At 31.3% G+C, this 14,502-nt stretch overlaps 1 protein-coding gene across 2 annotated transcripts in view; it reads right to left on the bottom strand.

Annotated features, from left to right (window-relative positions):
• The window catches only part of SNTG1 (syntrophin gamma 1), a 786,808-nt gene that overhangs the window by 59,712 nt on the left and 712,594 nt on the right, over positions 1-14,502 (bottom strand). For both annotated transcript variants that reach the window (XM_031946419.1, XM_031946418.1), the window contains one exon: positions 12,599-12,709. In XM_031946419.1, the coding sequence (XP_031802279.1) occupies positions 12,599-12,709 (111 nt within the window). The remainder of the gene's footprint in view (positions 1-12,598; positions 12,710-14,502) is intronic.

Consider the following 14,502-nt stretch of genomic DNA (forward strand, 5'->3'; position numbering starts at 1 on the left):
ATCATTCCCACAATAATACACCATGACCAAGGAGGATTTATTCCAGGAATGCAGGAATGGTTCCATATTAGAAAAACTATAAGCATAATTGACTATATCAATAACTGAATTAACAAAAAACATAAGATCATTTTAATAGATGAAGAAAAAGCATTTGATAAAATCCAACACCAATTCCTATTAAAAACACTAGAGAGTATAGAAATAAATGGACCCTTTCTTAAAATAGTCACTAGCATCTATTTAAAAGCATCAGTAAACATCATATTTAAGGTTCATAGGATAAACTGGAACCATTTCCAATACGATCACAAGTAAAACAAGGAAACAGTTAATCACCATTACTATTCAATATTTTATTAGAAATGCTAGCTTTAGCAATGAGATGAAAAAGAGATTAAAGGATTTAGAATAGCCAATGAGGAAACCAAATTATTACTCTCTGCTGATGATAGGATGGTATACTTAGAGAACCCCAGAAAATCAAATAAAAGCTATTAAAAATAATCCACAACTTTATCAAAATTGCAGGATACAAAATAAATTCTCATAAAACATAAGGGTTTTTACATATTATTAATAAAATCCAACAGCAAGAGATACAAAAAGAAATTCCATTTAAAATAACCGTGTCAATAGTATAAAATATTTCAGAATCTATCTCCCAAGGGAAAATCAGAAACTATATAAGCAAAAGTACAAAACACTTTCCACACAAATAAAATCAGATCTAAACAATTGGAAAAAATATCAAGTCCTCTTGGATATGTCAAACAAATATAATAAAAATGACAATATGACCTAAAGTAATATATTTATTTAGTGTTATAGCAATCAAACTCCCAAGAGACTATTTTACTGTCCTAGAAAAATTAACAACAAAATTTCTCTTGAAAAACAAAAGGCCAAGAATTTCAAGGGAACTAATAAAAAAAAAATCAAGTGAAGATGGCCTACCTGTACCAGATCTAAAACTATATTATAAAGCAGCAGTCATCCAAACTATTTGGTACTGGCTAAGAAATAATCAATCAGTGGAATAGGTTAGGTTCATAGGACAAAACAGTCAATACTTATAATAATCAAGTGTTTGACAAACTCAAAGACCCATTTATTTCTATACTCTAGTGTTTTTAATAGGAATGGGTGTGGGATTTTATCAAATGCTTTTGGGATAAGAATTCACTACTTGAAAAAAACTGCTGGGAAAATTGGAAACAAGTGTGGCAGGAATTAAGCATTGACCCACACTTAACATTGTATACCAAGATAAGATCAAAATGGGTTCATGATATAGACATAAAGAATAGTATTATAAATAAATTAGAAGAGTATTGGATAGTTTATCTCTCAGACCTGTGGAGAAGGAAGTAATTTGTGACCAAAGAAGAACTAGAGATCATTATTGATCACAAAATAGAAAATTTTGATTATATAAAGTTAAAAAGCTTTTGTACAAAGAAAACTAATGCAGACAAGATTAGAAGGGAAACAATAAACTGGGAAAACATTTTACATTTAAAAGCTCTGATAAAGACCTCATTTACAAAATATATAGAGAATTGACTCAAATTTATAAGAAATCAAGCCATTCTCCAATTGATAAATGGTCAAGGGATAGGAACAGACAATTTTCAGATGAAGAAATTGAAATTATTTCTAGTCATATGAAAAGGCTCCAAATCACTATTAATCAAAAAAATGAAAATTAAGACAACTCTGAGATACTACTATACACCCCTGAGATTGGCTATCCTGACAGGAAAAGATAATGACAAATGTTGGGGGAGTTGTGGAAAACTAGGACACTGATATATTGTTGGTGAAACTGAATGAATCCAACCATTCTGGAGAGCAATTTGAAACTATGCTTAAAAAGTTATCAAACTATGCGCACCCTTTGATCCAGCAGTGTTACCACTGGACTTATATCCCAAAGAGATCTTAAAGAAGAGAAAGGGACCCACATGTGCAAAAATGTTTGTGGCAGCCTTTTTTGTAGTAGCTAGAAACTGGAAACTAAATGGGTGCCCAACAGTTGGAGATTGGCTGAATAAATTGTGGTATATAAATGTTATAGAATATTATTGTTTTGTAAGAAATGATCAACAGAATGATTTCATAGAGGTCTGGAGAGACTTACATGAATTGATGCTCAGTGAAATGAGCGGAACCAGGACATCATTATACAAGATTATATGAAGATCAATTCTGATGGGCGTGACTTTTCTTCACAATGAACTGATTCAGACCAGTTCCAATTGTTCAGTAATGAAGAGAGTCAGCTACACCCACAGAGAGAACTATGGTAAATGAGTGTGGACCACAACATAGTATTTTCATACTTTTGTTGTTGTTCACTTGCATTTTTGTTGGCCTTCTTAGGGTTTTTTCTTTCTTTCTAGATCCAATTTTTCTTGTGCAGCAAGATAACTGTGTAAATATGTATACATATATTGGATTTGACATATATTTTACACATAGTGCAGTACCTGGCATCTGAGGTGGGAGTAGGGGGATGAGGGGGAAAATTTGGAACAGAATGTTTTGCAAGAGTCAATGTTGAAAAATTACCCATGCATATGTTTTGTAAAGAAAAAGCTATAATCATCATAATAATAAAAATAATAAAAAGGGGCTCTAAATAACTATTGATCAAAGAAATGCAAATTGAGACAACTCTGAGATAGCAATACACACCTCTAAAATTGACTGAGATGATAGGAAAAGATGATGATGAATGTTAGAGGGGATGCGGGAAAAATGGAACACTAATATATTATTGATGGAACTATGAATGGATCCAACCATTCTGGGGTGCAATTTGGAACTATGCTCAAAGTTATCAAACTGTGCATACCCTTTGACCCATCAATGTTTCTACTGGGCTTAAATCCCAAAGAGATCTTAAAGGAGGGAAAGGGATCTATATGTGCAAAAATGTTTGTGGCAGCCCTTTTTATAATGGCAAGAAACTGAAAACTGAATGGATGTGCATAATTGGAGAGTGTTTAAATAAATTGTGGTATATGAATGTTATGGAATATTATTGTTTTGTAAGAAATGATCAACAAGATGATTTCAGAGAGGCCTGGTTTGACTTCTATGAACTGATTCTGAGTGAAATGAGCAGAACCAGGAGATCATTATACAAGGCAACAACAAGACTATATGAAAATCAATTCTGATTAGATGTGGCTCTTCTCAACAATGAGCTTATTCAGACCAGTTCCAATTGTTTAGTAATGAAGAGAGTTACATATACCCAGAGAGAGAACTATGGGAATTGAGTGTGGACTACAACATAGCATTTTCACTGTTTTTGTTGTTGTTTGCTTGCATTTTATTTTGCTTCTCTTTTTTGCCCCTACTGGTTTGATTTGATTTTTCTTGTGTAGCAAGATAGCTATATAAATATGTATGCATATATCGGATATAACATATATTTCTACCATCTTTAACAAATATTGCACTACTTGCCATCTAGGGAAGGGTGTGGGGGAAGGGGGGAATTGGAACACAATTGCAAGAACTAATGTTGAAGAATTGAACACATATATGTTTTTAAAAAATTTTTAAATGAAATTAATTAACTAATTAATTAATTTAATTAAATTGGCCAAAGGGAAAAAAAATCCACTAAAAAAAACTTTTAAAAGTAGAATTAACCAATTGGAAAAACAGATACAAAAGCTAAGTGAAGAAAACCACCTTTTGAAATGAGGCAAATGGGAGTTAATGACTTTGTAAGATAGCAATAATCAGTCAAACAAACTAAAAAGAATGAAAAAATGGAAGAAAATGTAAAATACCTCATTGGGAAAAGAGCAAAGTCAATCTAGAAAAATAGATATATAAGAGGCAATTTAAAAATCATTGATCTAACAGAAGGCCCTGATGGGAAAAAAAAAAAAAAGACTCTAGATATCATTCTTCAAGAGATCATTAAGGAAAACTAATATGCATTGAAAGAATCCATCAATTACCTTTGGAAACAGGTTCCTCAAAGAAAACCTCAAAGAATTTTGTTGCAAAACTCCAAAACTACAAATTTTTTTGTTTTTGTTTTTGTTTTTTATAGTTTTTTACTTATAAGATATATATATATATATATATATATATATATATATATATATATATATAGGTATATATATATATATATATGGGTAATTTTTCAGCATTGACCCTTGCAAAACCTTCTCTTCTAACTTTTCCCCTGCCTATCCCAACCCCCTCCCCTTGATGGTAGGTAGACCAATACATGTTAAGTATGTTAAAGTATATGTTAAATACAATATATGTATACATATCCATACAGTTATTTTGCTGCACAAGAAAAATTGGACTTAGAAATAAGGTAAAAATAACCTGAGAAGAAAATCAGAAATGCTAGCAGACAAAAACAGAGGGAGTGGAAATGCTATGTTGTGGTTCATACTCATTTTTCATAGTTCTTTTGCTGGGTGTAGCTAGTTCTCTTCATTACTGAACAAATGGAACTGTTTTGGTTCATTTCATTGTTGAAGAGAGCCATGTCCATCAGAATTGATCATCATATAGTATTGTTCTTGAAGTATATAATGATCTCCTGAATCTGCTCATTTCACTCAGCATCAGTTCATGTAAGTCTCTCCAGGCCTTTCTGAAATCATCCTGCTTGTCATTTCTTACAGAACAATAATATTCCATAACATTCATATATCACAACTTATTCAGCCATTCTCCAATTGATGGGTATCCATTCAGTTTCCAGTTTCTAGCCACTACAAAAAGGGCTGCCACAAACATTTTTGCACATACAGGTCTCTTTCCATTCTTTAAGATCTATTTGGGATGTAAGCCCAGTAGTAACATTTCTGGATCAAAAGTTATGTACAACAAAACTACAATTTTAAGCAAAAAATACTGCAAGCTTTCAGACAAAACCAATTCAAATATTAAGGAGGAAAAGTCAGGATTACCCAGGATCTGGTACATTCTATAATAAAGGATCAGAGGGCTTGGAATATCATCTCACAGAAGGCAAGGACCTGAAGTTACAAAAAGGATTAACTACCCAGCAAGACTGAGCATCTTTCAGGGGAGGCAATAGATCTTTGATAAAGTAAGAGACTTTCAATCAATTCTATTGAAAAAAATCCAGAACTCAACAGAAATGTTATCTATCAACACAAGACTCAAGAGAAGCATAGAAAGATATATAAGGGGAAAAGAAAGATATATCATTTAAAGGTTAAACTGTTTACACCTCTGGAAGGGAAAATGATATCTGTAATTCTTGAGTATTGTGATTTTTACTGAGGCAGACAGAGTGGGGCATCACTTGGACTGAAGATGTGGTTGTGAATGGAGTCTGATGTGATGATATCAAAGAAAAAGACATTAAGGGATGGAAAAAATATGTATTGGAAGAATAGAAAAGGGGAGGTATAATGCAACAATTAGATCATATGAAGAGGCCCAAAAGTCCCATTCCAATAGGGGAAAAGAAAGGAAGGGGATGAACACTGACTGAAAATTGATCTCATCAATTTTGACTCAAAGAGGGAATAACTTAATTATTCAGTTTGATATAGAAATTTGTCTAACTCTATAAAGTAGGAGAAGAAAGAGGAAAAAAAGGAAGGGAACTGATAGAAGGGAGACAGAAATGGTAGGGGGGAAAAGGTGAAAAAAGGGGCAGGGGTGATAGAAGGTAACAGTGGATGGGGTGGGTTTAAAAAACTGCTCAAAAATGTAATGACAAGTTGCAAAGAGAGAACAAATGTATTTAAAGAGGAGACAATAAGGAGGGGAATACAGAGTTAGTAATCCTAAATGTGAATGTGAATGGGATGAACTCTCCCATAAAATGGAAGGAATAGGTGAGTGGATTAAAAAAAAACAGAATCATACAATGTGTTGTTTGAAAGAAACATATTTGACACAAACAGGTACAAACAATAAACAAAATTTATTGTTCTTTAGCTGAAGTGAAATGGAAAAAAAAAAAAAAAAAAACATCAGTATCAATCCTGATCCCAGATAAAGCTAATGCAAAACTGGATCTAATTAAAAGTAATGAGAAAGAAAAGACCATCTTGATCAAAGATACCATAATCAATGAAATAGTAGCTAAATATTAAATGTATATGCACCAAGTAGTAGAACATACAGTTCCTTGATAATTTATTAAGCCACTTATAGGAAGACATAAACAGCAAACCTCTATCAGTGGGGGATCTCAAACTACCCTCTCAGAATCAGAAAAATCTAACCACAAAATAAGCAAGAGGGAAACTAGGGAGCTTAATGGCATCCTAAGAAACCTAGATATGGTAGACCTCTGGAGAGAACTAAGTAGAGATATACAGGAATACATGTTTTTGGTTTTTGGTTTTTTTTTTTCCTTAGCAGTACATGACATTTACACAAAAACTGATCATGTATTAGGACATTAAAAACTTCACGATAAAATGCCAAAAGGCAAAAATAATAATTGCTTAATCTTCCAACCATGATGCAATAAACATATTCAATAAAGAGGCAAGGAGAAATAGACTAAAAAACAAATGGAAATTCAATATTCTAATTCTAAAAAAATGAGTGGGTCAAACAACAAATCATAGAAACAATCCACTACTTCATCCAAGACAATGACAATGCTGAGACAATACCCCCAAATTTATGGAATTCAGCCAAAGCAGGTCATAGGGAAAACTTTATATCTCTAAATAGCTACATGAATAAAATAGAAAAAGAGAAGATCAATGAATTGGGCATGCAACTAAAAGAACTAGAAAAAAAAAAGACAATTTACAAAAATTAATTAAATGCCAAATTAGACATTCTAAGACTTAAATGCTAACAACATTGAAATTAAGAAATTTATTAAACTAATAAAACTAAGAGTTGATTTTATGAAAAAAACTATAAAACTGGTTAATTTGAAAGAAATTAAAGGAACAATCAGGAGCTATTTTGCTCAACTGAATGGCAGCAACTCTGACAATCTAATCAAAATGGATGAATATTTACAAAAATGTAAATTGCTCAGATTAGCAGAAGAGGAAATAAATTAGTTAAATAGGCCCATTTTGAAGGAAAAAAAAAAAGATTGAACAAGCCATTAATGAAATCCATAACAAATATCTCCTGGATTAGATAGATTCACAAATGAATTCTATCAAACATTTAAAAACAATTAAGTCCAATGCCATGTAAACTATTTAGAAAAATAGGTAAAATAGGAGTCCTACCAAATTTCTTCTATGACAGAAATATTGTACTAATACCTAAACCAGGAAGAACCAAAACAGAGACAGAAAATTATGGACCAAATTCCCTAGTGAAAATTGATGTAAATATTTTAAACAAAACATTAGCAAAGAGATTATAATGATGTACCAGCTATGACCAAATGGGATTTATACCAAGAATGCAGGGCTGGTTCAGTATCAGGAATACTATTACCACAATTGATCACATCAATAACAAGACCAACAGAAACCATATGATAGTCTAAATAGATGCAAAAAAATACTTTTTGGCAAAATACAGCACATATTTTTATTAAAAACCATAGAGAATATAGGTATGTGTGTGTATATATATATATATATATATATATATATATATATATATATATATCTTTCCCCCTTAAATTAATAAGTAGTCTCTATACCTAAAACCAACAGCAAGCGTAATGGAATGAAGTTGGATGCATTTCAATAAATTTCAGGGGTGAAACAAGGATGCCCATTATCAGCACTATTTATTCAACATTGTACTAGAAATGTTGGCTTTAGTAATAAGAAAAGAACAGAAATTAAAAGAATTAAAATAATTAAGAGTAAAGAAAATCACCAATCTTTGCAGATGATATGATAATATACATAAAGAATCCAGAAAACCATCCAAAAAACCTACTGGAAACATTTCCCAACTTTATAAATGTTTCAAGATATAAAATAAACCTTCAAAAAAATCAGTATTTCTGTATATTATTGACAAAGCCCATCAGCAAGATATAGAAAGAAATATTCCTTTTAAAATAATTTTAGACAAAATAATATATTTGAGGGTCCACCTGCCAAGACAAATCCAAGAACTATATGAACACCATTACAAAATACTTCTCACACAAATAAAGTTAGATTTAAACAACTGGGAAAAAATAGCAGTTGCTCATGGGTAGGCTGAACTAATAAAATAAAAGTGACAATTCTGCCTAATTCGATCTACTTATTCATTGTCATATCAATTAACCTCCCAAAAATTATTTTATAGAATTGGAAAAAAATAACAAACATCTGGAAGAATAAAAGATCAAGAATATCAAAGGAATTAATGAAAAAAATGGAAAAAGATGGTGACTTAGCAGTACTAGAAGTAAAACTATATTATAAAGCAGCAGTCATAGAAACCATTTGCTATGGGCTAAATAAAGTGTTGAATCAATGAAATAAATCATATACACATGACTCAATAATTAAGCCTATAAGTAATCTAGTATTTGATAAATCCCCAAACTCCAGCTTCTGGAATAAGGACTCACTATTTGATAAAAATTGGAAAATAACATGTTAAGGACTTGATATAGACCTACATCTCACACTCCATGCCAAAATAAGTTCAAAATGGCTACACGATTTGGGTATAAAGGATGATACCATACACAAAATAGAAAGCAAGGGATAATTTATCTATCAGATCTTCGAAGAAGGGAGGGATTTTTGACCAAAGAAGAACTAGAAAACGTTATGCAAGGCAAAATGGACAACTTTTATTACATTAAATTATTATTATTTTTTCCCAAACAAAACCAACAGAACCAAGATTAAAAGGGAAGTACAAAACTGGCAAAACAAAACAAAACAAAACAAAAAAAAAAACTTTATAACCAGTGTTTCTGATAAAGGCCTCATTTTAAAGATTATATAAAGAACTGTGTCAGATCTATAAGAATACAATTCATTTCCCAATTGATAAATGGCTAAATGTTATGAAAATATAATTTCCAGATGAAATTAAAGCCATCTATAGTCATATGAAAACATGCTTTAAATTACTATTGATTGGAAAAAAGCAAATTAAATCAACTCTGAGATACCACTTCATACCTCTTAGATTGACTAAGATGACAGGAACAAATAATGATAATTGTTGCAGGAGGTGTGGGAAAACTGGAACACTAATGTATTGTTGATGGAGTTGTGAAATGATCCAAATATTCTGAAGATTATTCTGGAAGTATACTCAAAAGGCTATCAAACTGTGCTTATCCTTTGACCCAGCATCACCACTACTGAATCTGTGTCCTAAGAAAATCATAAAGGAGGGAAATGGACCCACACATGCAAAATATTTGTAGTAGCTCTTTCTTTTAGTAACAAAGAAATGAAAAATGAGTAGTAGCCCATCAGTTAGGGAATGGTTGAATAAGTTGTGATATATGAAGATAATAGAATATTATTGTATATTAAAAATGATGAAAAAGATTTTAGAAAAGTCTGGAAAGATTTAAACAAACTGATGCTGAGTGAAACAAAAAGAACCCAGAATACACTGTGTACAATAATAGTAAGACTATGTGATGGTCAATTATAAAATACTTGGTTCCTCTCAGTGATTGAGTAATTCAAAGAAATCCCAATAGACTCCGGACAGAAAATGACATCTCTGTCCACAAAAGGAGATATGGAGATTGAATATAAATCAATACATTTTATTTTCACTTCACTTTTCCTCTCCCATGGTTTTTCCTTTTTTTTCTGCTTTTTCTCTCCCAATATGATTCACAAAGCATAGTGTATTAAAAATAAACTAATTAATAAATGAACTAAATATCTATTTACATAAATAAAACATTCTCTTCCTTTAGCAAATATGATTTTAACTCACATGAAGCCATTTTTCAAGAAGACTATGTTTTAAATGTAGAAATACAAAGTAACTGAACCTCAGCAGTTGCTCCTGTTAGAAAAGTATTTGTTTTCTGTATTTTATGCTTTGGTTGAATCGTTAAGAGGTATATTTGAAAGACCTACTCCAAATTGGTCTTCAGTAGATCATTTTAATAATTTCCTTTTTGTCAAATTATTGTAGAAAGAATGCTTTTAATATTGTCCAACATAGTGACATCAATGTGAAACCGAGAACTTATGTAACATATTGTATAAATGCTTTGACCTCAATGATGATGTCAAGAGTCCCTGAGTTCCTAGCAAAGGGCTTGTAGTAAAATTTTTATTATAATAAAAATGGTGGGGAAAACTAAGTGTAGGTAAAATTGTATTTAAAGTACATTATTTGTCTTATGCATGTTAATTATTAATTATAATAGTATAAAGTAATATGTTGAATGATAAGACTGAATCAAGAAATCTTAGAATTATAAGCATCCTTGAAACTCATCTAGTCTAACCTGTAAATAAACAGTACTCTTTTTCTACTACATATCTAAGCAGTAGCCTGTCCATTGATTTTGTATCCAGAATACTTCTTGTATCTCAGCATTCTTTTTCAATTATATCATCATTTTAGTTTGGTTCCTCACTATCTTTTTTTTTTTTTTTTACTTTTCTATTGTACTTGCCATTAATTAATGACCCAGACTTTATTTTCTCTCTTTCATCTTTCATATTGGTATAAATGTAGCCTTTCTAAAGCATAGTTCTCATTCTCAGACTTCCAGCAGGTTTACAAATGGTGTTTACAATTGTCTATCAAAGAAAATCCAAATTCTTTCATATGCTATTTAAGAGCCTCTATAATCTTGTTCCAATCTACATTTTGGGGGCATATTTCATAGTATTGACAACAAATTTAGAAGTGGAAGAAAACTAGTTTATCTAAACCTCTTCATTTTCTAGACTAGGGCATAGATAGGATATTGACCTAGATCTGAGTCTAGTGCATTAATTCACTAAACTACATGGCTATCTGCTTATATATTTTCTGTTCTTTAGTCAAAATTGATGAGAAGACAATATGGTATAATGTGAAATATATTGACCTTAGAGTCAAAACATTTGTGTTTAACATTCAGTTTTATATATTCGTTAACTGTATGACTTTGAACAAGCTCTTTCTCTCACCTGGGTGCGAGTTTTCTTATCTCTTGGTCCATTGTTACCACAGGTTTGTGTCTAAGCTAACAATGTGTGTTTCTGTGTCTATTCATGAATCTTATTTTGTTCTCTTTGGTCTTCATGCACACCTTTCTCTGTATCTAGAAGGTCCTGTCTCCATTCTAATTTATTGATATACATTTCTTCCTTTAAAGCTCACGTCAGGTATAATCCTACATAATTAGTACTGATCTTTTCAGTTAGAAGTGACCCTTTCCCCCCTTGAATTTCTTGAATTCCTCTTTATGATTACTTTTGTGGACTTAATTAATATCAAAGTTATAGTTATTCTTATCATTACTATACTAGAATATAAGCTCTGTAATCAATGGTGTTGTCTTTTTCATTTTTATATTTCTTAGTACATTGTTTTGTACATAATTAAAGCATATCAAAATTTAGTTTTAGAAAATTATAAGGAAAGTACTTTTCAAGCTGTGTATATATTAATAAAAGAAACACATTTAAAACATAAATTTATGATTTTTATCACCAAAATAATTTGTTTTATTTTGAACAGTGTTGTTTGGCTTTTTTCAAGTTTATTTCTTTACACTAATTTTACCTTTCCATTTTTTATGCTCTCAAATACCATATCTAGGATGATAGTGTATAAATATATAGGACCAAAAGTCTTAGAGTGCTTTGACTCCAATCCCTTAATTTTACAAATGAGGAAAATAAGGCACTCAGGGTTATCTAAAGTTGAATTTGAATGGAGGTCTTCTTGACTTCAGGTCTAGTTAGTGCCTTCTTTTCTCTACCAGACTGCTTCCCATGTACTTTCTTCCTATGTTGTTTGTGGTGTAACTTAAATGGTGATGTTTATTTGAAGTCATATTAAAGTCATGTTTTTGTTCCCCATACCTAAATATGCTAAGAAAATTAGTGACAGATATTCGGAATATTTAGCATAGTATATTAACTTTATAAAACTAAAAATTTACAATTGGGAGAAAGAAAATTGGTCTCACCCCTTTTATTCCATATGTACCTGCTGAGGTAAAATGTATCCTGTTATTAAATATAACTCTTAAGGTTAATAATATTTTGCATTTCTTTAGAATAATACAAACACATCACAAATACATATTTATAAATGATTTTTTTACTAAAAATACCATGATGTATATCTAAAATTCTCCATTGCAAATTACAAAGTGATTAATGAAATAGTTTACATTCTAACAAATTGTTGTGGCCTCATGTGCATATAGTTTATAAGATTAGACAATGAAAACATAGAGTAACTTTTCTCTGTTCAGATTTCTTTTCTTTTTTTTCTTTTTTTCCCCTTTTGGTTTGGTCAATAAATAGTCATTTCACAATTGTGAATCCATCCCATGTTTTTGGGACATGATGGACTTTCAGAAGGAATAAGTACCCTATTGAACTTTTGACTTCACCAGTTCACTCAAGTTTTCTGTGCTTCCTATGGGTTTTGATACAATTATAGATGAATAATAGGATAGATGTTTTGCTTTTACCTTTGCTTCAATCTGCTTAGTATCTGGATTCTGAAACAAAAATTTGATTTTGCTTTTGCCGTCATCTGAAGAACCTTTAAGCTGAGAAAACTTGTACCTCCAAAGTACAGCCTGAAGGGGAAAAACACACACACATACACACACAAAAAAAGATACATGTCAATGAAATTAATATCAAGCTGTGGAGAAAACTAAAAAAAAATTTTCTTCTTTAAAAACAACATTATATAATATGAAAATAATAAGTCATTTTATCTTAATTTTAGAGTGACTCACATTTCATGGTAGCCAAAGCACATAAATATAGGTATTTATCATAATATCCTTTGGTTTCATGACCTTTCTAGCCATCAGACTGGGCATATCCCCAAGTTTACAAATGACTTAAAACTACAATCACTCAGATACTAATGAATTCTTTTTAAAAAGATAAATTTCACTTTAATAAGAGGTATTGTTTAAAAATGCAAACACATTACTTACTGCTTTAGCATTCAATACTAATGTGATCATTTTTTATTTGGTAATGCTGTAACTTCCTGATAAAGTTCTAAATGACAATCTTTATCACATGATAGATATGTTTTCTAACAAATAAAAGGTAAGATTACATAGGAATGAAAAGACACAGCATTCTTGTGCAGTAGGAATCCAAAGAACATTGTTGCTGCTATTCCCTCATCATCATGTCAATTCTTTACTAGTGAGATCTCTAACTATAATTGATCTGTGAAGTATCAAGTGGGATAAAGATACTGGAAAGTAAGTTGTGAGTTTTTTAAATAACAAGGCCAGAACAGAGAATATTTAAATGACTAATCAGGGAAAATAACCCATTGAGGAATAATGTTCCTTGTTCAGTCTGCTAATCACTGAATCCTCATGCTTCAGCAGGGTTAGTTATAATACTTGATACTTCAGAATGACCACAGATAAAGGAGTTCAAATAATAAATGCCTACAGATTGAAGAGTTCAAATAATAAAAGCAATATACTTAGTGTCAATGACATGTTGGAAACCAGAGACAAATATAAGTACAGAAGTAAAATCATAGACATACTAATAAGTATACTACTTAATATTTCACTCCTCATTCATTCTTTCTGACTCTAGATCAGTCACTGATGTGGAGAATAACAAGAATGACTTCAGACCTCTTAGTTATAGCTACTTCAGCTGACATTGGAGAATAGGTGGCTGAAGATGTAAAAACTAGCTAGATATTAAAAAAAAATGAGAGCAAAGGGGACAAACAACATCATAAATACTGACCAGTTATGGCCCATAGACAACTCCAGCTTTAAACAGAGCATAAATAAATACTTTTCTCTACTCACTCATTTAAGTCCTTCCTACAATGTCTTAAAAAAAAGGTAGAGCCACATTCCATTCTAACTTCATGTAAGACCTGTAAAATGCTATTATTATCTTCATTTTACAGATCAGTAAACTGAGCTAAACAGATTAAGTGGGTTTGCCTAAGGACATATAGCTACTAGGTTTGAGATCAGAATTTAGCTTAAATTTTCTTGAATCCAGGTCTGAATCTCTATCCATTATGCCAACTAGGTAGAAGGGAGCCATTGTGAAATCTCATGAGTGAATCTGAAGTTAGCTGATTTTCTGAACAGGGCCAGTAGTGGTTATCCCATAGTCAGGCCCCTAAAAACAGGTCCTAGCTGTGATCTATAAGAACAGAAATGAAGAATAGAAAAAAACAAAAACAAAAACAAAAAACACTTTAGGTCACTGTTTAGGGAGACAGTGTGGAGTTAGTACCTGAAAACAATGAGAATCACAGGAAAAAATACTGTCACTTGGCATCCAAGTAGCAACAGGAAGAGGCCTGAAACAAATGTGCTCTCCAATATCTTGCTATATACTCTCAGGGCCCCAATAGGAG

This window comes from Sarcophilus harrisii, chromosome 1 (assembly GCF_902635505.1).
Source record: "Sarcophilus harrisii chromosome 1, mSarHar1.11, whole genome shotgun sequence".
NCBI lineage: Eukaryota > Metazoa > Chordata > Mammalia > Dasyuromorphia > Dasyuridae > Sarcophilus > Sarcophilus harrisii.